The sequence below is a fragment of the Aspergillus steynii genome (assembly GCF_002849105.1).
Source record: "Aspergillus steynii IBT 23096 chromosome Unknown P170scaffold_11, whole genome shotgun sequence".
NCBI lineage: Eukaryota > Fungi > Ascomycota > Eurotiomycetes > Eurotiales > Aspergillaceae > Aspergillus > Aspergillus steynii.
Genome location: NW_020194408.1, coordinates 570,374 through 594,668, shown reverse-complemented (window position 1 = coordinate 594,668; position 24,295 = coordinate 570,374). Strand labels below are relative to the sequence as shown.

At 52.6% G+C, this 24,295-nt stretch overlaps 9 protein-coding genes across 9 annotated transcripts; 5 read left to right on the top strand and 4 right to left on the bottom strand.

Moving 5' to 3' along the window:
• Positions 1-1,057: 1,057 nt before the first annotated feature.
• On the top strand, positions 1,058-2,931 carry P170DRAFT_451312 (ATP-binding cassette family ATPase ARB1; the record flags this gene model as incomplete). The annotated part of the gene is made up of 2 exons (XM_024851175.1): positions 1,058-1,609; positions 1,663-2,931. 2 exons carry the CDS (start codon positions 1,058-1,060, stop codon positions 2,929-2,931), a joined length of 1,821 nt encoding a protein of 606 aa, XP_024698540.1.
• Positions 2,932-5,305: 2,374 nt separating this feature from the next.
• On the bottom strand, positions 5,306-6,319 carry P170DRAFT_481184 (uncharacterized protein; the record flags this gene model as incomplete). Its single annotated transcript, XM_024853842.1, has 3 exons — positions 5,306-5,435; positions 5,493-5,597; positions 5,829-6,319. The coding sequence occupies 3 exons, from the start codon at positions 6,317-6,319 to the stop codon at positions 5,306-5,308; spliced, it is 726 nt and encodes a 241-aa protein (XP_024698539.1).
• Positions 6,320-7,081: 762 nt separating this feature from the next.
• Positions 7,082-8,621, bottom strand: P170DRAFT_394717 (TFIIH complex kinase subunit CCL1). Its single transcript, XM_024846067.1, has 2 exons — positions 8,160-8,621; positions 7,082-8,093 (listed from the first exon to the last, which is right to left on the bottom strand). The coding sequence occupies exons 1-2, from the start codon at positions 8,493-8,495 to the stop codon at positions 7,131-7,133; spliced, it is 1,299 nt and encodes a 432-aa protein (XP_024698538.1). The 5' UTR covers positions 8,496-8,621; the 3' UTR covers positions 7,082-7,130.
• Positions 8,622-8,741: 120 nt separating this feature from the next.
• P170DRAFT_441689 (E2 ubiquitin-conjugating protein UBC1) lies at positions 8,742-10,112 on the bottom strand. Its single transcript, XM_024850380.1, has 3 exons — positions 9,628-10,112; positions 9,257-9,561; positions 8,742-9,205 (listed from the first exon to the last, which is right to left on the bottom strand). The coding sequence occupies exons 1-3, from the start codon at positions 9,886-9,888 to the stop codon at positions 9,031-9,033; spliced, it is 741 nt and encodes a 246-aa protein (XP_024698537.1). The 5' UTR covers positions 9,889-10,112; the 3' UTR covers positions 8,742-9,030.
• A 600-nt stretch (positions 10,113-10,712) lies between these two features.
• P170DRAFT_431190 (26S protease regulatory subunit 4) lies at positions 10,713-14,334 on the top strand (the record flags this gene model as incomplete). Its single annotated transcript, XM_024848009.1, has 6 exons — positions 10,713-10,715; positions 10,788-10,853; positions 10,911-11,979; positions 12,039-12,288; positions 12,327-12,346; positions 12,467-14,334. The coding sequence occupies 6 exons, from the start codon at positions 10,713-10,715 to the stop codon at positions 14,332-14,334; spliced, it is 3,276 nt and encodes a 1,091-aa protein (XP_024698536.1).
• Positions 14,335-14,526: 192 nt separating this feature from the next.
• Positions 14,527-15,097, top strand: P170DRAFT_74557 (uncharacterized protein). Its single transcript, XM_024855363.1, has one exon. It carries the CDS (start codon positions 14,600-14,602, stop codon positions 14,924-14,926), a length of 327 nt encoding a protein of 108 aa, XP_024698535.1. The 5' UTR covers positions 14,527-14,599; the 3' UTR covers positions 14,927-15,097.
• A 171-nt stretch (positions 15,098-15,268) lies between these two features.
• Positions 15,269-17,783, top strand: P170DRAFT_370025 (DUF803 domain membrane protein; the record flags this gene model as incomplete). The annotated part of the gene is made up of 2 exons (XM_024844938.1): positions 15,269-16,262; positions 16,312-17,783. 2 exons carry the CDS (start codon positions 15,269-15,271, stop codon positions 17,781-17,783), a joined length of 2,466 nt encoding a protein of 821 aa, XP_024698534.1.
• A 543-nt stretch (positions 17,784-18,326) lies between these two features.
• P170DRAFT_459710 (Zn(II)2Cys6 transcription factor domain-containing protein) lies at positions 18,327-20,304 on the bottom strand (the record flags this gene model as incomplete). The annotated part of the gene is made up of 3 exons (XM_024851882.1): positions 20,006-20,304; positions 18,789-19,957; positions 18,327-18,663 (listed from the first exon to the last, which is right to left on the bottom strand). Exons 1-3 carry the CDS (start codon positions 20,099-20,101, stop codon positions 18,327-18,329), a joined length of 1,602 nt encoding a protein of 533 aa, XP_024698533.1. The 5' UTR covers positions 20,102-20,304.
• A 156-nt stretch (positions 20,305-20,460) lies between these two features.
• On the top strand, positions 20,461-22,042 carry P170DRAFT_514496 (Kelch repeat protein). The gene is made up of 3 exons (XM_024855211.1): positions 20,461-20,712; positions 20,768-20,945; positions 21,013-22,042. Exons 1-3 carry the CDS (start codon positions 20,707-20,709, stop codon positions 21,861-21,863), a joined length of 1,035 nt encoding a protein of 344 aa, XP_024698532.1. The 5' UTR covers positions 20,461-20,706; the 3' UTR covers positions 21,864-22,042.
• Positions 22,043-24,295: the final 2,253 nt, after the last annotated feature.

Genomic DNA, 24,295 nt, shown 5'->3' with positions numbered 1-24,295 from the left:
TGCTAGTTACTTTTATGGAATCTTTTATTTGAACCTGTTGATGAAGATAATGGCTATCAATACTGCATATATCTTCCTCCATGCTGTATTCCTATAGTCAGGTGTTATTTTAGCATTACTTCAAAGACAGAAATTGAGCAGATGTTGAATATTGATACTTCCCAGGTGTCTGATATCCGACCCGATCATCGCCATGAAGATCAAGCCGCTCGGATATTATTCAGAAGCTCCGTGGTTGACCAGGAAGAAGTGACAATCGGTCTGGATTCACAGAGTATGACCTTTGATTGGTTGCCGTTGATGATACGGTGTTACTATCTTTAGATGATCTGAGTGAGTGGTCATCAAAGGGCCTGGATCGATGACATGTTAGTCTACCGGCATCTGATTGCCCAGTCAAATAACCAGCATTGATGGCCATCGGTGCCTGACTGCCTGCCTGCCTGACTGCCTGGGGCGTAAGGCTACAAATCACGTGCTGTTGATGCCCAATCAGGCTAGGGCGCGCCACGACCCGTGCGGTGACGTAGCCCGGCCAATCAGACGGCGCCTGGGCAGCCCACCGAAAGGAATTTTTGAGGCCCATCGGTTTTTTCATTGCTCAGCATCATCCACAATCTCTTTCATCTCCCTCGCTCCGTCGACTTTTCCTTCATCTTCATCATCAGCGAGGCGGTATCGTTATCGACTACCGCTCCCTTCCACCGCTGTTTTTGACGCCGCGGATCTCGCCGTATATAGTCGCCGGGATTTTCCCCCAATCCAACCGGCGTGTTAGTATTTCAAAGGTCCTCTATCGATAAGGGCTTTCCAAGGAACTTTTTCGCCCTCCCCACTAAGAAGCCTCTCGGTCGCCCCCTCCCACCCCGCTATTCTCGATCCACCTTTGTCGAGAGTTCTTTTTTGATTTTTCCCTTTTCTCTCGCCTTCGTCAGGCTTTTTTTCTTGCCATCTATCTTACCCGTTTTTCAACCTCCCCCCTCTCCCTCCCGCTCTCCTCTCCTTACGCCTTTCCACCTCTCCGATCCCCCATTAATCCTCCATAACTACCGACAAAATGGTGTCTGCTTCGAAAGCCGCTCGTCTCGCAAAGCGCGGTGACACCAAGAAGAAGGTCGGCAAGAAGGACGGCGATGAGACTCCCGCTGAGGAGTTGCCCGCGACCACCGACGAGAAGATGAAGGAGGTCGAGAAGCTCACAGCCCAGATGGATAAGCACGGTCTGTCGGACCGTGTCACCACCGGTGTGCTCTCCTCCCTGCCTGCCTCTCGTGACGCCAAGATCACCTCGGCCTCCCTGGTGTTCCACGGAAAGGTCCTTATCACCGACTCGACCCTGGAACTGAACTTCGGTCGTCGCTACGGTCTGTTGGGTGAGAACGGCTGCGGAAAGTCCACCCTTCTCAAGTCCATCGCTCACCGTGAATTCCCCATCCCCGAGCACATCGATATCTACCTCCTGAACGAGGGTGCCCCTCCCACCGACGACGGTGCCCTGGAATGGGTTGTCAAGGAGGCCGAGAGGCAACTCGAGCGTATGGAGCAGCAGGCTGAGGAGATCCTCGAGACCCAGGGTCCTGACAGCCCCGTTCTCATGGATCTGTACGACGTAAGTTTGGCATCTAGCTATTTTTATGAGGTAAAGACGACTGACTTCTCTAGCGTATTGACAAAATGGATCCCTCCACCTTCCACACTCGCGCTTCCCTGATCTTGACGGGTCTTGGTTTCAACAAGCAGACGATCAACAAGAAGACTAAGGATATGTCCGGTGGTTGGCGTATGCGTGTCGCCCTCGGAAAGGCTCTGTTCGTCAAGCCGTCCTTGCTCTTGCTGGACGACCCCACCGCTCACTTGGATCTTGAGGCCTGTGTGTGGTTGGAAGAATACATGAAGAAGTGGGACCGTACCCTGGTCCTGGTCTCTCACTCCATGGATTTCTTGAACGGTGTCTGCACGAACATGATTGACATGCGCATGAAGCAGCTCCTCTACTACGGTGGTAACTACGACTCGTACCACAAGACCCGTAGCGAGCAGGAGACCAACCAGATGAAGGCCTACGCCAAGCAGCAGGAGGAAATCGTCCACATCAAGAAGTTCATTGCCTCCGCCGGTACCTACGCCAACTTGGTCCGTCAGGCCAAGTCCCGTCAGAAGATCCTCGACAAGATGGAGGCCGACGGTTTCATCCAGCCCGTCATCCCCGACCGGGTCTTCACCTTCCGCTTCGCGGACGTCGAGAAGCTGCCTCCTCCCGTCCTGTCCTTCGACGACGTTTCCTTCTCCTACTCGGGCGAGTGGTCCGACACTCTCTACGAGCACCTGGACTTCGGTGTCGACATGGACTCCCGTACCGCCCTGGTCGGACCTAATGGTGTCGGAAAGTCCACCCTTCTGCGTATCATGACCGGCAAGCTGAGCCCCATCGGTGGCCGTGTCAGCCGTCACACCCACTTGAAGCTGGGCATGTACAGCCAGCACTCCGCCGAGCAGCTTGATCTGACCAAGTGCGCTCTGGAGTTCGTCCGTGACAAGTTCCCCGAGAAGAGTCAGGACTACCAGTACTGGCGCCAGCAGCTCGGTCGCTACGGTCTTACCGGTGAAGGCCAGACCGCTCTGATGGGTACTCTTTCCGAGGGTCAGAAGAGTCGTATCGTGTTCGCTCTGTTGGCCATCGAGTCGCCCAACATGATCCTGCTGGACGAGCCTACCAACGGTCTCGATATCCCCACCATCGACAGTCTGGCTGACGCCATCAACGCCTACAGCGGTGGTGTTGTCGTGGTTTCCCACGATTTCCGTCTGCTCGACAAGATCGCCAAGGACATCATGGTCTGCGAGAACAAGACCGTCACCCGGTGGGACGGCACCATCGGCGCGTACAAGAACCATCTCCGCAAGAAGATGATCAGCGCCGGTGCTGTCTAAGCTTTTGCAGCCAGAAAACCAAACTGAAGAAGCTAAAAACAAAGAAAAAAAACCAACAAACCTACCTATTGTTATGATTGGAATGTTAGAGATGACAATGAACATATATGAAAAAAATCAAAACCAAGAGAAAAAACAATACTGTAGGGAGGAGGAACACACAAAAAGTTTCTTTTACGGGAATACAGGGATATCGACGATGGGATATAAAACCAGGTTTTTAATGGTTTTGTTTGATTGACGCTGATGGTTTAAATGTTCGGGACAGGCGGGTTTTCCTTGTGACCACTTTTCTTTTCTTTTCTTGTTTCCTTTTTCACATATGGGAAGATATCTTGCTCGTATTACTTTTGGGTGTCCTTTTTTTGTTTCTTGTTACTAGATGGATTCGTTGCTACCTGTTTCATACCTCATCCTAGACCCGAGCGTTTGAAGGGTTGAATTTGATACTTTCTTACTTTATTCTTTTTCTTTGGGATGGGCTACGTCTCCTTGGTTTCTTGATTATCACTATAGACTTGTTATGTAGACTTTGCTTTCTTTTTCGGTCATTCATTGCCCTGTCTTTTTGTTCTGCCTATGTTGACGTCTGTCATGCCATGTCATGTCCTGTCCATACAGTTAGTAGGCGGATACCTTTCGTGTGTGATCATATAGTAACACTAAGGGAATAGAGGGTGGATATGCATTCCCTTACCTCGGCTCTTAGGTATTATTTGTTTCCTCGTCTTCAGAACATGTTGATCTTGTGGGTAGTATGTCTCTTGGCTATTATAGAACTAGTCCCTAGTCCCGATTATAGTACTGGGCTATATTATAATGTAAGGCGTTACGCTAGCTCAAGAATGTCTAATCTTAGTTGGCTTATGCCAGTAGACTGCTATGCAGATGTCTAGGAGGCCTAAACTAAAGGATTTGGGAAATATAAAGCACGCAGGATTTAGCAGACACGTACAGGTAAATATATACAAATACTATTACTGTAACAGTCATTTCCAGGGACTTTTCAAAGCTATAAATGATGTGATAAATAGCATGCAGTCGCAAGAGAGGCTAGCTATACCAGTTTCAACATTTCCGTGCTCTTCGGCGTTCAAGACTGTTGAGCGCTTGAAACCCGTGCTTCAACAGGTGGCAGCGACACACGACCGGAGATTCAACGCCGAGCTTAAGGAAAATGGCAAAATATTGGAGCGAGGTGTAGATTATTGCCCGATTGAGATATCAGAATGGTTCAATCTTTCTTCGCTGTTTAGTTTAGGTCCATTTCGATGTGCTGCGCTGTGCGGTGGTGCCTTGTATGGTGCCGATTGGGCTAGTTGACGTATAGGGTCCGTGCGAGTATACCTACTTGCTGCAATTTACAGTTAAATTGAAGAAGAGGAGAATGGAAACTGAAGAGCAGAAAAGGCGAAAGAAACCATAGGAGGGTAAAAGAAAGCACCCTTAACTAAATAATGGATATCATCTTTGCTAGGAAGGACGGAGGTTTCAAGCAAAGATTCTTTCGTAGCAATAGGAAAAAGAGTTGCCATGACCTTGTCTCTCTTATATACCTAGAGATATTCGACAGACACTTTGTTTTCCGTAATGCGAGAATTAAATATAGTAGATTGGATTGGGTATTCTAATGTCTACATCCAGGTAGTTGGCTGAACATCGATGTTTCGCGATGGACAACGCGAAGGTGATGGAAATGCCATACAGACAAAGAGGGTCGGGATGAAAGGTCAGGCCAGAAAACAGAGTTAAAGGCAAGGGAGAGAGGGGGAAGAGCTTCATCTTCACCAAATTGGTAAATCGCTGCGTTCCTCCCATGGGAGAAATGTTGCGGTCACGAATTATTGGAAATTTTCAAGTCCAAATCGGGATGAGGGCCGGTGGTCTTAAGCAGTACCCATACTCAGTGGTTACTAGACCCAATGGCCATCGGAGCCTCCATCTAGTGTTAGATCCTTCATAATTCAAAGAAGACCCCGTGTAGTGGTAGGATATTCCGTGTCGTCCTGACATTGTCAAGATGGTGCCGTGTTTGGGCAAGGGCATCCAAGCCACAATGCAGTTAACGACCTATGCAATGCCGTCGCGCGAAAGTACTTTGGTTGCATGAGCTCCTAGACTATGGCAACTGCCTCCAGCAGGAGGTATGAAGGGGTGACACAAGGTCATAAAGGTTAAGATCCAGGTACCCAGTTGTGCTGATGGCTGGTGACAAATCAGGCATTGTGATCTTCTGAGATTGCCTCAGGTTGTGGATCAGGATCTGTAGGCTGGTTGCCAGCGCACAAAGTGCATGAACCAGTACAAATCAGGTGGTGTAGTTCCTTGAGAGCTTTTCTTTTCCTTTCTGTTATAAGAGGGATATGGTAGGATTTCACCAGAACAGGATGACTGGGCAAAGGTTGCGATGGGGCATCCAAACAATCGAGAAATTCGGTCGAAATGGAGGCGACATAGACGTAGAGTACATCAACCACTGTGCTGGGTGTAGCAAGAACGGTGACCTTTGATAATACCTGAGTCAACCTGGTTTCGGGATTCAACGACGTATCATGACTTACCTTGAAGGACCGAGGGCCTGTATCATTGACTGTCTGTGTTGGCCCTTGACATTCTTGCTGATGGTTTGTTGTCGCTTGTGATTCTTCTGTAAGCTGTCGCTGCTCCTGGGCAAGAGCAATCAGGATTGAAATAATGTAGGGATCTTGAGCAGGATCCGGGGGATCATGCGACCGTAGCTTTATATCATACAGACGACTTAAGATGGGATTCTTGATGTTTCTGCCGAGCGTTTTCTGACGAAGCTTTCGGATTGTATCGAATGTAATGTGGACGAGGCTCGGAATGGAGGAAGAGGTATGGGAGAAATGCCATCTACACGGATCCCAGCGGCGTACCTGCGTCCAAAATTGAATGCAAGGCGCTTCGACGGGATAGGCCGTACATCGTACGACAAGATGACTCGTCCATCGTTCAACAGGAGAGGGTGTATATCGTAGCAGCTGAGAATTTCTCTCACATCTGATTGCTTCGCTTCCGAGGTCGCTGGGGCAAGTAGCCTGGCGATCGCAGAGATGGGTTTTCTTTTTGGCTCTTGGTTACGCAGAGTCTTTAAGACCGACTTCACCGGTGGGTCTCCAATCTTCAAATGCACTTCCTCTCGTACGAAGTAACAGTTCAGTAACTGCAGCTGTCTCGAAGTCCAGCAGATGGGACGGACATAAAGCCGCTCTCCGCTGTTCGCTCGCAGAATGCCTTGGATGGAATTATTCGGGGACTCCGGGACGACGCGACGCAATCGTTGGGCTGGGGGGCTTTCAAGGTCATTGGTAGCTTTGCGGTTCGTAGGCACACGCGAATCCAGCATCTCATCGACGAAATCCCCCATGCTCACCACGCTCTAAGTGAAAAAGTTCGAGGAAAGGGTGAGGGAGAAACGCGTTTAGATATCAAGGAATCTGTTTGTCTTGTTTGCTTTTGTTGGACCCTTTACTGCCACACGAATCAGCCACAGGATCGCCGCGATTTAACTTATTTAGTACTCAGTAGTACATCCTGCCTAACATAGGCATCCATCTCTTTCGTTCTCCTATCATGGCTCATTCTCGCAGACAAGCATGTCATTCCGGTATCATCCTTTATCATATGCATGGTCTAGCATGACTACTACTTAGCTGTAAGCGGCTCGAAGTCCTGTGGACAACAGCAATATATTGGGCCAATGCCTTGGGAAACAGTTACGGCTTGGAGAGCAAGCCGGAAAAGTTTCAAGCCAGAGTAAGGCTCTTGTTCCTGGCCTACTGACCATATCCGCTTACATGGGTCCACACTAGTAATACCATTATACCGGGGCTTCAATACCCTCGATTCCAGGACGGGCAGTGAACCGTAAACTCGCAACCCAAGCAGTCAACTTTGTCCTGGGGTAAACAGAAACCAAAGAAGGCCTGGGACCCCCTTCCCCCCAAATAAGTCTCTCAGATATGTATACGTCTCAAGAACTGCCCCGGGTGCTTAAAAGCCCCAAGTACGGCTTTAAAGCCCTCACTCAGTACGGTTCCATTTCGAGCTCTTGTCACTTATTATTTTCTGCTGGATCTACATGCTGCTCCACTTTTGAGACTAACGAAGTAATATGGTATAGTGCAGTAGGTATAGTATATTTCGTAGTATAAGCAGGCTAGTAAGTGGTTTAGGTATTATTGCTGAGTCGTGGTATTACTGTCCTCATCCTTCGCCTTCTGTGCAACAAGCTCCCCGCCAAACAAATCATTTCCCATTTTCTCCTTCTGCTCGCGCTCCAGCTTCCGCTTCTTCGCTAGCCGTTCCATCTCGCTCTCCGAAGTACCCGGATCACCACTGCCTGCTGCCGCCGCTGCCGAGGCTGCGGCCGGGATCCGTTTCTGGCCGGCGAGGTTGGCCTTGTCCCCGCCGGGGTTCTGGCAGTGGTACAGTTTCTTGCCGATGCGGCGGAGGTTCTTTTTCTGGTCGGGGTCGGAGGCGAGAGGGGTGTAGGATTGGAGAAGATTGGCGCAGTCGTTCAGCACACGGATGAGTTTGGTGCGCATTTCGTAGAGAGGATTGCCCTGCTGGTTGGTGGTGAGAGGGCCGCCGAGTTTCGTGTCCAGGTAGAATTCGGCGAGGGGGCGGTCGGCGAGGAGGAAGGCGGAGAGCCAGATCTGCGCGGGGGTGTAGAGGAAGTATGCGTCTGTCATTTGGGCGGCGGACTTGAGGAGTTCTCGGGTGGTGGTGTGTGCGCGCGCCAGGCGATCGTTGATGGAGGAGGATTGGGTGGATTGCGATGGGGGGAGGGAGATGATTTTGCGACGCAGCTCGTCCGGTGTTTGTTGGGGAAAGTGAGGAGCGGGTTCGCCGAGGCCTTGCGCCATGGCTTGGAGCTCCATGATGCCGCCTTCGAGGCCGCGGAAAGGATGGCGCACGTCGAAGGTGAAGCGGAGGCTCTGCATGACGAGGAACTCGGGCGCGATGATGTCGTCGGCGGTGGTCTCGCCGGGGACGACCTCGGCGAATTGGCGAAGCGAGAGGTAGTAGTTATCCGTCTTCGTGGCGAGGAAGAGCGCGCATGGCATGATGGTTTTCGGGTGGTAGGTCATGGGGGAGTTGGTGAGGTAGAAGCGTCGGAGGTATTGGATTGCGGTGGCCTGTTGGTGATGACGGTTAGGAAATTGGATCTGGAAGCAAAAAGGTGGCTGTGAGGATTGACGCACCCGAACTATCGTTGGAAGTGGCGGTTTATAGCTCTCTCCCAGCTCGACAAGCTGTTCACAGAAATATCGCACAAGCACTTGTTCCTCCTCCGGCGTCAGACACTCAACGTCCTTCTCCTCTCCTGCCTTGCTGTCGGCATCGCTGCCGTTGGGGTTCGGTGTGCCTGCTGCCGACGAGGGGGCGGATTGGCGACTAACTCGTGCCTTGCGCAAAGTGGCACGTACACGATCACTGGCAAGGGAGTTGGTTTTGGCTCGCAAACTTTGCAAGGATGCCTCGGTGTACGACCAGAATCGAAACTGGGATGAGGAGCGGTAGAAGTCGTCTTCGATCATGGTGGCGCGCTCCCCGTGGTGCCGTTATCTATTTCCAAGCTGATGGTAGATACAAAGAGAAGTTATCTTCAGGGAAATATGTTTGGAGACGTTGGGTGGGTTGATTGATGCAAGAAAAGAAGAACAAAGCCAGAGTTCGGCGGAGAGAATTCAAGGCGGAGGTCCAGCGGAAGATCCACTCTTATCGATAGGCGTCCATCTACTCCGGTAACTAACTAACTAGTACTACTGCGTAGTCACGGAAAGGATTGGGTCATCATTCATTGCTATGCTCAAATCGCTCATATCATGTTGCTACAACATTACCAGTGAATATCCAAAAAATAAGAAAAAAAAAATCAAAAACGAGGAGTGGAGGCATAATGAGAAACACAGGGTTGGGTTGGTGAGAACCAAAATCACGGTCTGGGGTAGGAGTAGGTCAATAAGAAGTATGCAATCATGAAAGTAAAAAAATCCAAAGAATTTCCATCCTAGATTCTTCCAACACCCCGGCCAATGGAGTGTATCTTCCAAGATGCAATATGCAAGTCACTCATGGCTCACCCAAAAGCCGAGCAGTGACGTCGCCCATGTAGGCTTCCTCCAATTCATAATCCTCTCCGTCCATTCGATCGATGCCAAAATACTTGAAGGCCGAAACGACTCGGTCCACGTCAAAGCCCATACTGCAGAATCGATCGATCAAGTCCTTGTTGTACCCGTCATACCTACAACAGATGTTATGGAGTAATTCCAGCAATCGCAAAGGGACAACGTACTTGGCCAGATCTTGCTTTTCTTGCTCCTCCTTGAACTTGAGTTCCTGCAGTCGGAGCGACTCGTCTGTGGCGCCGCCGCTACCTTCTCCTCCCGGTCTCTTGGGAGCTCCCGCATGGAGCCAAGCCCACTCTTGGGCCTTGCGCTCAAAGTCCTTGGGCTTCTGGATGAGCATTTTGGCAACCTCCGCGTCCTGGGGATCCTTCGGTTCCGGTGTGCTGAGCAACGACTGTAGCGACAAGAGCGCAGATTTAATCGTGAGGACCGGCGACCAAGCCGTCGAGAGGGTATCTAGGCAAATAGCACCCTGCAAGAATCATAAGCTCGTCGTTCCGAAACGACGTATGGCACAGTAAAGACAAGGGAAACTGACCGTTTGGCTGCTGACGTTCGGGTGCCAGACCTTGGTCTCGAACTTCATCTTAGGCGGACGGAACGGATAGTCGGTAGGGATTCGGATGTCGATAAAATAAGTGCCACCCTCGTACGGAGTGGCCGGGGGGCCAGGGAATGACCCTCGAAGATGCGTGATGTCCTCGTCGTCGCCAACTGGTTCCACCGTGACATGCGACAGCGTATCTGCATGGATATCGGCGATTTCTTTGGCGATGCGCCGCCCGCGATTGGAAGCCATGAGGGGTAGGGGGGTATACGGCGATGCCTTAAGGATAGGAAGAATACGGTATACGAGGAATGAAGGTCAAAGGAGGACTTGAAGATAAGCAACCCGGAGCTATCCAGCTACAGGATGAAGGTCAGCTGTGGTATTCTAACAAGGTGAATTTGGCTATGATGCCCATGAGAACGGACTCGAAGATAGTAATAAGGATAAGAATAAAGAAAGGCGGGAGGTGGAGGGGGAGTCAGAAAAAGTAAATATGAGCTGGCAGGCGAAAGGTGACGCGGGAAGAGCCTCACCGGAGCGAGAGGATGGAGGGGAAGTAAAGACTAAAGACGAAGAATGAGGCGGGGAGAAGGGCGGTTGGGGAGAGTTGCGGGCAGAAGGTCATCGAAGCATTCTGGATTCTGTACTCCGAGGCGTGCGAGTAGCCGCCAGACTCAGGAAGACGGATGACTGGTCATATTTGGAGTCTTCGAGTCCAGCCGTACTCTACTAGAATGCAGAGTACTGGTTGGTTCACTACGAATTTACTAGTCTTTGCTGGTATTAATATTGCCAGCATTAACTATGCAGACTCGAAGACGAGTCAGGCACTCAGGCACTCAGGCACTTAGGCACTGAGGCATGAACATGAGGCAAAACTCACGTGACACTCCATGACAAACGGCGGAAGCTCCCCAGCTCATCATCGCCGCCAGCTTCTCCCATCCTCCACGCGGATTCCGTCCATCGACATCACCCTTCTTTCCATTTATCTTCCCAATTTGACTTGACCCGAGTAACTCCAGGAGCCTAGTTCATTACTCTCTCTTTTACTTCCCTCCACATCCGGGACGATGGTGAGTGCCCAACAACGTCATCATCACCCTTCTCTGCGTGGTGCCTTCAGGCTGACAGATGTTTTACACTAGGGTAACCAGCAGTCCAACATCAGTGGAGGCCCCGGGGGCGACGGAGCCAACGACAAGGACAAGAAGGTAAGGTCGAATAACCGTAATGGTCATCCCTCTCGCTGACCAGCTTCCCTCGCGCAGAAGGAGAAGCCTAAGTACGAGCCGCCTCCTCCTCCCACCACTCGCATCGGCCGCAAGAAGCGCAGAGCCGCCGGTCCCAGCACGGCGGCCAAGCTCCCCGATATTTACCCGACGTCACGATGCAAATTACGATATCTGCGAATGCAACGAGTCCATGATCACCTATTGCTTGAGGAAGAGTACGTGGAGAACATGGAACGCCTGCGTAAGACCAAGGCGCAGGCATCCCAGGACACTGCCAACCGAGGCGATTTCGATATCATGGATCGGAATGCCGACGAGAGAGGCCGAGTCGATGACATGCGAGGCAGCCCCATGGGCGTTGGTAACTTGGAGGAGCTGATTGACGATGACCACGCCATTGTCTCGAGTGCCACGGGTCCCGAGTACTACGTGTCGATCATGTCTTTCGTCGACAAGGATTTGCTCGAGCCCGGCGCCAGCATTCTCCTGCATCACAAGTCGGTTTCGGTCGTCGGTGTGTTGACGGAAGAGTCCGACCCTCTCGTGTCGGTGATGAAGCTCGATAAGGCCCCCACGGAATCGTACGCGGATATTGGTGGTCTCGAGCAGCAGATTCAGGAAGTCCGAGAATCTGTCGAGCTTCCGTTACTTCATCCAGAACTGTACGAGGAGATGGGTATCAAGCCGCCCAAGGGTGTCATCCTCTACGGTGCCCCGGGTACTGGAAAGACGTTGCTTGCGAAGGCAGTTGCCAACCAGACCAGTGCCACTTTCCTCCGCATTGTCGGTAGTGAACTGATCCAGAAATACCTCGGTGATGGCCCGCGTTTGGTGCGACAGATTTTCCAGGTTGCCGCCGAGCATGCCCCGTCCATCGTGTTCATCGACGAAATCGATGCCATCGGTACGAAGCGTTACGAATCCCAGTCGGGTGGTGAGCGAGAGATTCAGCGAACCATGCTTGAACTGCTGAACCAGCTGGACGGCTTCGACGACCGTGGTGATGTCAAGGTGGTCATGGCCACCAACAAGATCGAAACCCTGGATCCCGCCTTGATCCGTCCTGGTCGTATTGACCGGAAGATCCTCTTCGAGAACCCAGACCGTAAGCACCCTTAACCTGTGAAACTGCATATGATGTACAAGTGTACTAACTCGACCCAGAAAACACCAAGAAGAAGATCTTCACGCTGCACACCTCGAAGATGTCCCTCGGCGACGATGTCGACCTCGACGAGTTCATCAACCAGAAGGACGACCTTTCCGGTGCCGATATCCGTGCCATCTGTACCGAAGCTGGTCTGATGGCGTTGCGGGAGCGCCGTATGAGAGTCCAGATGGACGATTTCCGGGCCGCCAGAGAACGAATCATGAAGACGAAGCAGGACGGCGGTCCTGTCGAGGGACTGTACTTGTAGGTGCGAGGGGACGGTGTACCTACGTTTAGTCTAGATGGAGCTACTCCGTTTCGGGTAGAAGTTTATTATGGATGTATTTTAATGCAAATAAAGCATACGCTGCCTTATCACTCCGGAGTAGTTATCGTGATGGATCCGTAGAGTGATGAAGTCTTGGCATGACGCTGATTCCAGCCAAACAGTGCAAACACTCCCAACATGCAAACATCATCATTTCCGCGCAAGTCGAATCGAGAAGAATCGACTCCGCAATCATCTCAACCAGCACGATGGACGGTTTCGACGAGGAAGCGTTCAAGAAGTTCTTCCCAACCAGCTTTGGGAAGCAAGAAAAAACGACAAATGTCAACGCTCAGATAGATGTCTCGAAGCGGACAAACGTCTCCGTCAAGCCCGCGGAAGATGAGAAACCGAGTCTAGTTGGAGACGTGGAAACTGACACCAAACCTGACGCAGAAACCAGAAAAGAGGTTGATAATGATGATAGCGACGACGATAGTGACGACTCCGATGATGATTCCGATGACGAGGACGAGTTCCCCGTCTCCCACGAGCTGCTTCTCAAAACTCATGACCGCGCCGTAACAACATTGACTGCTGACCCGTCCGGGTCGCGACTGATAACAGGGTCGACCGACTGCACGGTGAAACTACATGACTTTGCCTCCATGACGCCGTCTACTGTGCGCGCCTTCAAATCCGTCGATCCGTCCGAGAAAAAGAACGCCGCCGCGCAGGAAGCGCATGCCGTGCATTATGCCGCCTTCAATCCTCTGTCGCCCAGCTACGTTCTGGTCGTCCCCGCTACGCCGCAGCCGAAGATATTGAGTCGCGATGGAGAAACGGTGACCGAGTTCGTCAAAGGTGATATGTACCTGAGAGATCTACACCATACCAAGGGCCATGTTTCGGAGGTGTCCAGCGGGGCGTGGTCGCCGACAGACGAGAACCTGTGCGCCACCGCGGGATCGGACAGCACAGTCCGCATCTGGGACGCCAACGTCGGTCGGTCCCAGAAGGAAGTTATCGTTCATAAATCGAGAGTCGCCGGATCCGCTGGTCGGAGCAAGATGACTGCCGTCGCATGGGGTTCGCCGAAGCAAGGAGGTCCCAACGTGCTTGTTGCCGCTGCCCTGGATGGTAGTTTGCTGATGTGGGGTGGAAACGGGCCGTTTACGCGACCTAGCGGTGAGATTCGGGATGCGCATACTCGGGATACGTGGACGAGTGGCATCGACATCAGTGCCGATGGGCGACTGGTGATCACCAAGGGCGGTGACGACACCATCAAGCTCTGGGATACAAGGAAGTTCAAGCAGCCGATTACAACCGTCGCGCATCCGTCTAGCTCGTTCCGATACCCTACGTCTAATATCGTGTTCTCGCCTACCTCGGCAAATGTTCTCACAGGGTCGGAGACCGGCCACCTGCACATCTTGAACCCGGCCACCTTGAAACCGGAGCTGGTCACGCCAGTCACTCCGGGATCTCCTCTCATCACGGTTCAGTGGCACGAGAAGCTGAACCAGATCATCACCGGCTCTGCCAATGCGGAAACCCATGTGCTCTACAACCCCAACACATCGACCAAGGGTGCCGCCATGGTCATGTCCAAGGCACCCAAGCGCCGTCATGTCGATGACGACCCGAATCTCACGATGGATCTCACCCAGGGCCTGTCGGGCGATTCCATCGTCACCGGATCGAATGGTATCCCTCATTATAGCTCGTCTACCCGGGCCTCTCGACACCCGAATGTTGGTATGACGCACTCCGGTCGCCCGAAGGATCCCCGACGACCTCATCTGCCGGTCCAAACGCCATTCGCCAAGTCGCAGCCGGATGAGAGACATATCCGGGAGAATATTCCGCTGAGTTCGATGCGCGATGAGGATCCGCGAGAAGCCCTGCTGAAATATGCAGACAAGGCGGAGAAGGACCCGGTGTTTACCAAGGCTTGGAAGGAGACTCAGCCCAAGACCATCTACCGGGAGCTTAGTGACGACGAGGACGAGCCGGAGAAGAAGAAAGCGAGGCGCTAGGGTTATGTAGACGGTTGGGGGTATACTCATGATGTATTATATGGCATAAACCACCTTTTTTTTTTTTTTTTTTCTTTTTTCAGTAGCCCTAGTGATTATCCACTATTCAGTGTATACGGACGGATCCATCGGCACAACAGCAGATCCAAGTAGATCCTCCAGACACGTGTACTGCGACTGCCGCGAGGCTCCTTACCGGCGTCAGCAGGATCCCTTCTAGTGCATAACCACCGAGTATCCAATATTGCGAGAGTCCGAATCCTTCATGCTCGATGACGTTGGGCAGGCGGTGGAGCCGATCAACTGGCGGGCGTGGCCAATGAGGCTCTTCGCTGCTTCTTCTCCATCGCGTTCTCCTCCGAACTTGCATCTTCCGCCTCTCCCTGCCCATCCATCATGCTGCGCTTGGACTCTCTCTCGCCATCTGCCCTGCACGTGCATCCCTTTGTGTTTTAGCTCGTCGCTCGGCTGCTCGCGGTCGTTGGCTTTTCTCTGCTGCCTTCCCTCAAGCCCGGTCTCCATCACCGTTGACTTCCGGCCTTGGCTTGAAACCCTGCGATTTACGGAGTTTACAGGCTTCGAAATCCGTTGAAGCTAAATTAGGGGGATCTCAGGGATATTACGTCGTCGTTGATATCCGGAAGCTTCCTGCCGTCGAAATCGCGCCAGTTTCAGGGGTAGCATGCGGTTCTTTCCAACAGCATGAACGATTGCTCCCGATCGACGTTGCGAACATCATCGATACAACCGTCTGCGGCGAACGATAAAGACGGCGATTCATCTTTATAATTTGGCCCAGTTGAGGTGACACAGATCCCGCCGTGGTTCACCTTCGGCGCCGCCGACTTGTCGGAACTAAACCCTTTCCTCCCTCGCCCCGCCTCCGACCTCCCTTACTCTCCTTCGCGTGTGTCACGTCCTCTCGACCCTCCGCATGGACTACCTCCGGGAGGAGCCTCTAGCAGCCGGTCTGCTCACTGCGCTCGTGTCATCTGTTGCCCCCACGCCGACGTCGCCGCCTTTCGCTGCGTCTCTTACATCTGCGCAGAATGCTTCTTCTACCTCCGACCCCGGAAATGGCGATGGCGGCGGAGGGAGCCTGCATGAGTGGTCCTCGCTGATCGGTATCATAACTGCGCTGGCTGGGAACGTGTTGATTTCTCTGGCTCTGAATATTCAACGCTATGCGCATATTAGGATCGGGAGGGAATTGGAGCATGATAAGCAACAGCAGGAACTCGATTGGAAACGCGCAAACCCAGGCCGTGGGAATTCGGGGTCCTATGGCGCGGTTTCGGAGCATGATCAGCAAAATGGCCATCGAGGACGGGACCATTTCAAGCGCTTCGGTCGGTATCGCGACGAATCGCCGGATGCTCCGTACCATGACCAGCCTCACATCGATCTTGGACCGGACGACGAGATGCCGGACAATGCTTCAGACACCCACGATCGGATGCGGGAGTCCGTGTCGTCAGATAGGACCGTGCGACCTGGAGAGAAAGATCTACGTCGCAAATCCTACCTTCGATCGCCGTATTGGTGGGTTGGCATCGTGCTGATGTGTCTGGGTGAGGTAGGAAACTTCATGGCCTACGGATTTGCCCCAGCATCGATTGTGTCGCCCCTGGGCGTGGTCGCCTTGATCTCGAACTGCGTCATTGCTCCGTTCATGCTGAAGGAGAAATTCCGGAAGCGAGATTTCTGGGGCGTTATCGTTTCGATCGCTGGAGCTGTGGTGGTTGTCCTCAGTGCGAAATCATCCGAGGAGAAAATCGGGCCTCATGATATCTGGGTGATGATCACGCGCTGGGAGTTTGAGCTGTACTTGGGACTTACCGCAGCACTGATTGTGGGCCTCATGTGGTCGAGTGGGAAGTACGGATCACGATCTATCCTGATCGATGTCGGGCTGGTGGCTCTGTTTGGTATGCATTTCTCGCGTGGTTCGTTATGGGCATTACTAACAGCTATCAGGTGGATATACGGCTCTGTCAACCAAAGGTGTATCCTCGCTTTTATCATTCACTCTGTGGCATGTGATTACCTTTCCGATCACCTATCTCCTAGTCCTGGTCCTCGTGTTCAGCGCTCTCATGCAAATCCGCTACATCAACCGAGCGCTGCAACGATTTGACTCTACCCAAGTGATTCCCACTCAATTTGTGCTTTTCACACTCTCTGTTATCATTGGAAGTGCAGTGCTCTATCGGGATTTCGAATCATACACCGTCACGCGAGCTGCAAAGTTCGTGGGCGGCTGTCTTCTCACTTTCCTTGGTGTGTACTTTATCACGAGTGGCCGCGTCCGCTCCGACGACGAGTCCTCTTATTCTGCCGAAGATGAAGAGGAAGCGATTGGTCTATTTGAGGGAGAAAGGTACCGGGACCAAGTCGACATGTCGCCTCCAGCACGGCACACCAGAGTCCATGAGACCGGCCAAAAGGTTCCGGAGGAGCATGACGATGAGCTGCAATCCCCGGCCGGTTCGTTCACCAGTCGTGGCATTGAGGGTCTTGACGAAGGCCAGTCGCCAGTGGGATCACTGACCGTGGAATCACCCCAAGCATCTCCTGCGCCCTCGCCCTTCCACTCCGAGTCTCTTTTGACAAACCCCTGGGCAGATGTTCAAAGGCCAGGAATCGATACGCACAGGTCCGAACCTCAGATCCCCCGTCCCTCCACTCCGGAACAATCGGGTTCGACTGTACTTCTGCGCTTCCCTCCTGCTCCTGGTGCCGAAGACCAAGCGCCTCCCAAGACTGCCAGTCCTGCCGATCCCGAACAGCCCAAAACCCAAAACACCCTCATTCCCCAAACCCCACCGGCCCGCCGACTGCGCAATTCCATCTCATCTCGCTTCTCCCCGGGTCCTCTCCTCCCCACCATCTCGGCCGGGTTTAGCGCCGTCGTTGCCGAGTCCCTTCGTCGCGGCGAGACTAGTCCAGTGAAGGAACGGAAACCTCGACGAAGAGAACGAGGGAAACACCTCAGCACGACGGTCCTCGACGGATTCCTCCGCAGCCGAGATTCGGACCCACGCGCCCCCGACCCTGATGCCGCAACCAACGATCAACCCGGCCCTGCAGACGGTGCATTCGATCCCCGATTCGCGCTGGCAACAGCCCGTCTTCACTCCACAGGCGATCTGGCCACTGCACCAGTGACGACTGGGCACTCGACCCCTGGGCTTGATGGTGGTGAGATCCACCGTCCTTCTCAGGGCGAGGAAACGGCTTCGCTCTCGCGACTCCGAAGTCTCAGCGACTCATGGAGTGGAGGCTTATCCTGGCTCGGCAACACACTGCGCAGACAGGACGGTAGAACCCCGACCGAGAACCATTCCACAGCTGGCATTCAAACAGACAGCCAATCTCAGCACCCTCATGATCAGGCTTCCCACAATGACCAATCCCATCAACAGGATGACCCGTCAGACCGTGTATAAGAAACACAGGTCGACTTATTAGGATAGAGCGAACCGGAGGACCTCATCTTTTTCATTCCCATTATCTTTGTTCTGAGTACTTCAAGTCCTTCTACCAAAAAGATGACTGGCTCCCTCCAGCTTCTTTCTTTGAAATCCGGTACATATATCACTCATTCATATTATGTTTTCTTCGACCATTCATTTCTATCTACATACATACATCTCTATCGTTGTAATCTCAACATCACCGTTAGCCAGTTATCATCACTTTGTTTGTTGTCGAGTATCTGGCTTTGCGACTTCCTTTTTCTGTTCCTGTTTTGATTGTCATGTTCTGAATTCCCTGCATTGTTTGCCTGTCTGTCTTGTCTTGTCTTGTCTTGTGTTCTGTACTTGTATATAATCTAGGTATACAGGCGTTATCTTATTTCTTCCCCGAAAAGAAGTCTCTCTTATGGCTCGGTGACGTAGTTATAGTTACATCTAGGGGTTTCTACTCCTCCACCCACCCCAAGTCCAGCATGTTGCACTTAGTTCTGAATCCCTTGAAGAGATTATAACCTAAGGAAGAGCACACTTCTTAACAAACCACCCCCCATCCCCGTCACGTCCCGGTCCCCACCCACAAACCACCACCTCAACCGGCTCATTAACATCCAACAGCGTCATCTTGCCCACCTCCTCTGTCACCGCAGGCACCGCAAAGGTTACATCCCGCCCTGCGTCCCAGAACTCGGCGATCAGGCCGATCGTCCGTTTCACCAGGTGCGTGGGGTAATGCGAGTGTTCGTAGCCTCGGGACTTGGATTCTAGGCGAGGCCAGAGGTCGTCGAGGATGTAAGTCAGTGAGGAGGTGGATTTGTGGATTTGGGTGAATTGGAGGAGGGTTTCGGTGAGGCTGAATGTGTAGGGGTCGGATGTTGTGGTTGGGGTGAGGTTGATTTTGGAGATGAGGTGGAGGGTGGTGGTGGCGAGGGGGTTAGGGGGGAGGGAGAGGGAGAGGGGTGGTGACATTCTTCGAACATCATTTCGCAAAGAAGCGAGTAGAGAGCGTTCATGGTGTCTCGGTGGGTTGGGAATGTAGATGTAGGGGAGTCGGGGAGTTGGTCGGGGTGGAGTCGGGTCTTCCACACTGCTAGTCTTTCTCGTTGCACGTCTAGCAAGCCCAGTAGATGTTCTCCTCGCATGTATCCCTTCTCTGCTTCGGCTCTTGCCTCGTCGAACCCTTTATGGCCCTGTATCCTGGCCAGAAGATCATGGGCAGCCCGGCCGATCCCTCGGTGTCCTTCGGAAACGCCGCTAAGCCCTGCAACAGCCCGAAAGACTACCACGCGAGTCCGGATCTCGATGGTCTTGATCAAGATATCATAGATCAAGTCATCGGTATTCATGCCCAGGATGCAGTTCAGATAGACCTGCTCGAATGAATCGGGGTACCGGTTCGGTCCGAAGGAGCTATCACCTTCTCCCTCTAGAAGTAACGCGGGCGGTTTTCCAAGACGATGGGAAACGCAGAGACGGTACCACATTTGTAGCGCGGCAAGACCCTCTGGGGAGCTGGATAGTGTGTCTCGGTTCTGAGACACAAAGTAGAGGGTTGTCCATACTGCGTGGCGGAAGTGGAGATGGGAGGTTGAGGCGTGGTGGTAGTATGCCAGGAGGACTTGGGCGGTTAGGATGGATGCTGTTTTGGATGGGGATTGGTCATTGCTGGCAAGATCGGCGCCGTGGCAGTGCGAAAGTGCCTGGTCGTGATATTTCCGAGCTTGGGTGTGATGAAGTCTGTTGGCGACGGGGCTGAACACGGAGTTCCGAAAGTGGGTGGGTAAGGTACGAGTTTGGATTTGGGCGTTGAGCATGGAGAGATTAGAGGCCGAGAGACATAGAATTGCGGCGTGGAGATGGGGCGATTGAAGAATGGATTGCTCGGATAGGGCCAGTGAGACTGCTGGGATGAGGGGGCGGACATGATGCATGAAATGGGTCAGATAGCTGGATTCGAGATTGGCTTGGGAGTTCAATCCAAAGTCCACCAGCTTTCCAGGAGATGAAACAGATTTGGATGTGCGCTGGACGGCCGAGTTTCGTTGGTCCGGAATGGTGTTCACGCTCCGAAAAGTAAAGTTAACACCATAGCTGCAATCCAGATGCAGCCTTTTGCAGGCTCCGCAGTGAGGCTTTGCTTCATCGCACTATATAGATTCGTTAGACGTGTATTGAACGAAAGAAGGAAGGCTCACCTTCTTGCCTCTACGGCGGCATGGCCGGCATCCCGAGTGTCCGCGCTTAATCTTGCGCAGTTGGGGGGAGTCCTGGCATGGCTGTTCAATGGGCATCGATGTCCACTTGTGGAGACGTTGAAGCAATAGCTGTCCTAGCTACGAATGTGCCTGCTATTAAACGCCAAGGGGTGCATCGGACGAGTTCGGGTGGAAAGCATGGATAACACGGGTATGATCAGCAAAGGACTACTACCAATGGGCAGTAAGTTAGAGGGGTCGGGTAACTAGTTGTTGACAATGGCCCATGTCAATATTTAATGAAATACGGAGGAGAATAAAAGCGGACGAAGAAGAGGATGAATGGATGATCAACGATGAATGATAGTCGGGGGTTCCCCACAGTCTAACCGTGTTGGGGCAAATTATACGCCGTCCTTTCGACGTCGTATTTCCACTCCTCCGATCTTCCTCCACTACATCCCACTATCAGTCGTTACAGAGAAACCTGCTAAACGAAAACTGAAGATGACGACATCCGATTACCGGTGGTCCACCACATTGGACAATCTGAATTGAGTCTAACCACTTCTACACAAATTATACGCCCGCGGTGGTACGAAGTATGCCACCCACTACAGGGTACAATCATGCCAATTGCAGATGATCTCTTACTGCTAAGAACTCAACTAAATCAAATATCATAAGCCCCGACCCATCAGATGAAGATATATATTTGGCTATCACCCACCAGCACCAGTGAAGTCTGACACCGGTCTCTACAGCTCCATGCCGAAAGACACCATGACACACGCACTATGGACAAAGATCATCGAGGATGCCTCAATCCAGAGGTCCTCTCAGACCCTATCAGTCCTCGGCGATGACATCTACATTTACGGCGGGGAACTCCGGCCCCGAGAGCCCGTCGACTCGGCCGTGCATCGCCTATCAGTCCATGGTAGCTAGAACCCAAGAGATATAGCGATATAGAGACCCTACAGGACCCAACTCTAACCCACCAACAGATACTATAACAACCTCTTCATTGACAATCAGCAGCCTCCCCAACCCCCCACAACCCAGAGTCGGCGCCGCCTCGACCGCCCTAAACGGTCAGATCTACATCTTCTCCGGCCGCGGCGGGCTCGCCATGGCCCCGATTGAAGAAACCGGCGCATTCCAGATCCTCGATCCCCAGCGCGGATGGTCCTACCTCAAGCCTGACAATACATCCCCCTACCCCCAGGGCCGCAGCTACCACGCGCTCACGAACAACGGCTCAGACACCATCTACCTACACGCCGGGTGTCCCGAAACCGGCCGTCTACGCGATCTCTGGGCCTTCCATGTCCCATCGCGTGTTTGGACACAGCTACCCTCCGCACCGGGTCCTGAACGTGGCGGGTCTTCGATCGCGTACTCCGATGGAAAGATCTACCGCATGAACGGATTCGACGGGGCGATGGAACTAGGCGGCGCGGTGGATGTGTTTGATCTTGCGGCTAACGAGTGGAGGAACATCTCTTATGCGGCGGATGGAGTAAAAGGTCCAATTGCGCGGAGCGTGGCGTGTCTTTTGGCTCTTCGGGTTGGTGGAAGACAGTCGTTGGTGACTATGTTTGGGGAGCGGGAGACGAGTGATTTGGGTCATCTTGGAGCGGGCAAGATGCTTTCTGATATGTGGGTTTTTGATATTCAGTCGGAGATGTGGAGGAAGGTGGTTGTGGATTCTGAGGATCGGCCTCCGGCGAGGGGCTGGTTTGGTGCGGGTGTAGTTGGTAGTGGTGCCGAGGAGGGGATTGTGGTGCAGGGAGGACTGGGCGAGTCGAATGATCGGTTGGGCGATGTGTGGATGCTCAAGTTTGAAGGGATCTAAAGAGAAGGGGTAATTGCGCTGGGCTATTTAGATCTTCCACTTTAGAGTGGAAGTATATTTGTGTGAGACAGGCATATCCCATCATTCAAGACAAGCTAGAGACAGCTGACAAGGATCAAGTAGAAGAGAAGGACGTTATACAGTACAAATCATGGTTAATTTATTCTCTTACAGACAGCTAACAGACAACCCAACGAAAAAGAACAAGGCTACTCTAGGTTTAAAACAAACACAAACTAGAGGAAAATATGATGGCTAGTCAGCTGATATAGACATGCAGTTGGCGCTCATGTACAGGATATGCTATGATTCTGTCTCACACTGACGCCTCACTTTCAAGGCGACAATAATAAGTGCAAATAAGACATCATAAACAAGGAGGTAGGTAGTTTATAAACGTAAGAAATCGACAAGAAATAAGAAAAGCTGGAGATGAGAACCGCTCAGCAGTGATGGGCCAATCGCTGATCGGCGGGTTTGAACGAGGGATGGAAGATTCAGGTGAATCAAACTACAACTCACAACACCGGTTTTGGAAGATAAAAGGAAAGGAAATAGGAGATGGGAGTAAAGAGTGTGATGTGAACTCGTCGATTGAGTTCAGAGGGGGTAGGGTTATCAACCCTACAGTTCGGTATGTTCTGCCTGCTCGGTTGCAGATTCGCGCTTGCGATTGTTCAAGATCTTCTCCAGACTATCGAGCCGCTCGCGCGTCGTGCGGATGGCATGGTCCATTTCTCGATCCGACATTTTCTCTTCGCCGATCATGTCGATAACCTGACGGTCACCCTGGACCTTGCGAGTTCGTTGGCGGGTCTGCGATTCAACCGGTCGGTTGACCGTCGGGAAGGCCATGCCATCCATGCCGACTCGGTCTTCCAACCAGCTCCACAGCTCGCTCTCTTCTCTTCGCCACATCTCCTCGTAGGCAGCCAGACGCTGTGGTAACGAGTAGCCAGGACAGCCGATATCATGTGACACTGCAGAGCTGGATCGCGACGGGCTCCGGAAGAAGATCACGAGGAGCAAAACCCCGATGACCACAAGAGCGATGTTGCCGCCCAGGAGGGGCTTCACGATATCGGATACCGGGCCCAGCACTTGGTGCAGGGGTTCGAAGAATCCCCAAGACTCGGCTTCTCGGGCGTTGGCCTCGCTGGCGGCCTTCACGGCGGCGGCTGCTGCTTCTTCGGTGGCTAAATCGGTCTTCTTCCGTCGACCCTTGCCCTTGCCGCCAGGTTTAGCGGCGGCGCGACGAGGAACAACCGCAGCCTTGAGGGCATTGATGAGCTCGGTTCCGAAGCTGCCCTGGCCATCAATGGCACCTTTCTCAATGGGAGCTATGGTTCGTTAGCATTGGATTGCTTGCATTCACTTCAATGGGAGGAACTTACTTTTCAACCAACTCTTGCCCGTCCACTCGATAGTGCAAGTCATGAGAAATCGAGTCTGGTTGTTCGCAGCCCAGGTGAAGAGGTACTTCGTTTTGGTGGAGAATACGTTGCCACTGGGCACGTCAGGAGTCTGCGTGCTCAGGGTCACCAGAACTGCCTTTTCTAAATCAAAGAAGTCCAAGGTCTCGGTACTGATACACTTGGTTTGTTTAGGCCCAATGGACCCATTCAGAGGTTTGATGTAAGAGTAGTTCCTGGATTTCTTGTCGTTGGAGAGACCCCCCTTTTCGCTGTCGAACTGGAGCTCGGCAGAATTCTGATTGTCAACCAGGAATTTCGGCATGAAGGTGGTAGACGCCGGTCCAAATATGTAGGAATAAACCTTTCCAAGGGGCGCCGGGATGATTTCATCTTTGATGACCTTGTCGTACTGCCCGGAGGGGTCCGTAAACTCGGTTGGGGCATGCGTGGCAGGACCCGGGAAGTCGGTGTCACCGTCTCCATCGCCTGATTTGCCCTTCGCGTCACCACTAGAGGCAGCCGCTGCGGTGGACGTCGCGCCGTTGCCATTCAGGAGACCCGAGGCCTGTCGACTGGGGCCCTTCACGGGTACAGATCCCTCGCTGCCGTTCACACTGCCGTCGGGGTCGAAAAAGCTGTCGGCATTGTCTCCTTCTTCATCTTCGTCGTAAATTTCGTCTTCGTCTTCGCTTTCCGCGTCGCTCTCGGCGGCTTTCTCGGTCTTGTCCCCAGTGCCCTCGGTAACCCTGGTACCATTGACAGAGCTCTTGAGAGTTGGGTGGTTGATCTTCCAGATGTTCACCATGAGGTCATACGTGGACTCACGACTGAGCAGACTTCGGAAGGTGTGGCGGGCATGCAACGTCTGAATGGCAATGGCATTGGGGAACACCATGGCAGTAGACTCCTTTTCAACCGCAACAATCTCATCGAAGCTGATGACTAGAGTTGTCACCCAGCCCAGGATGTTACTGGAGAAGCAAATGTGGCCTTCCGAGATGTAGATTCGTCCGGCAA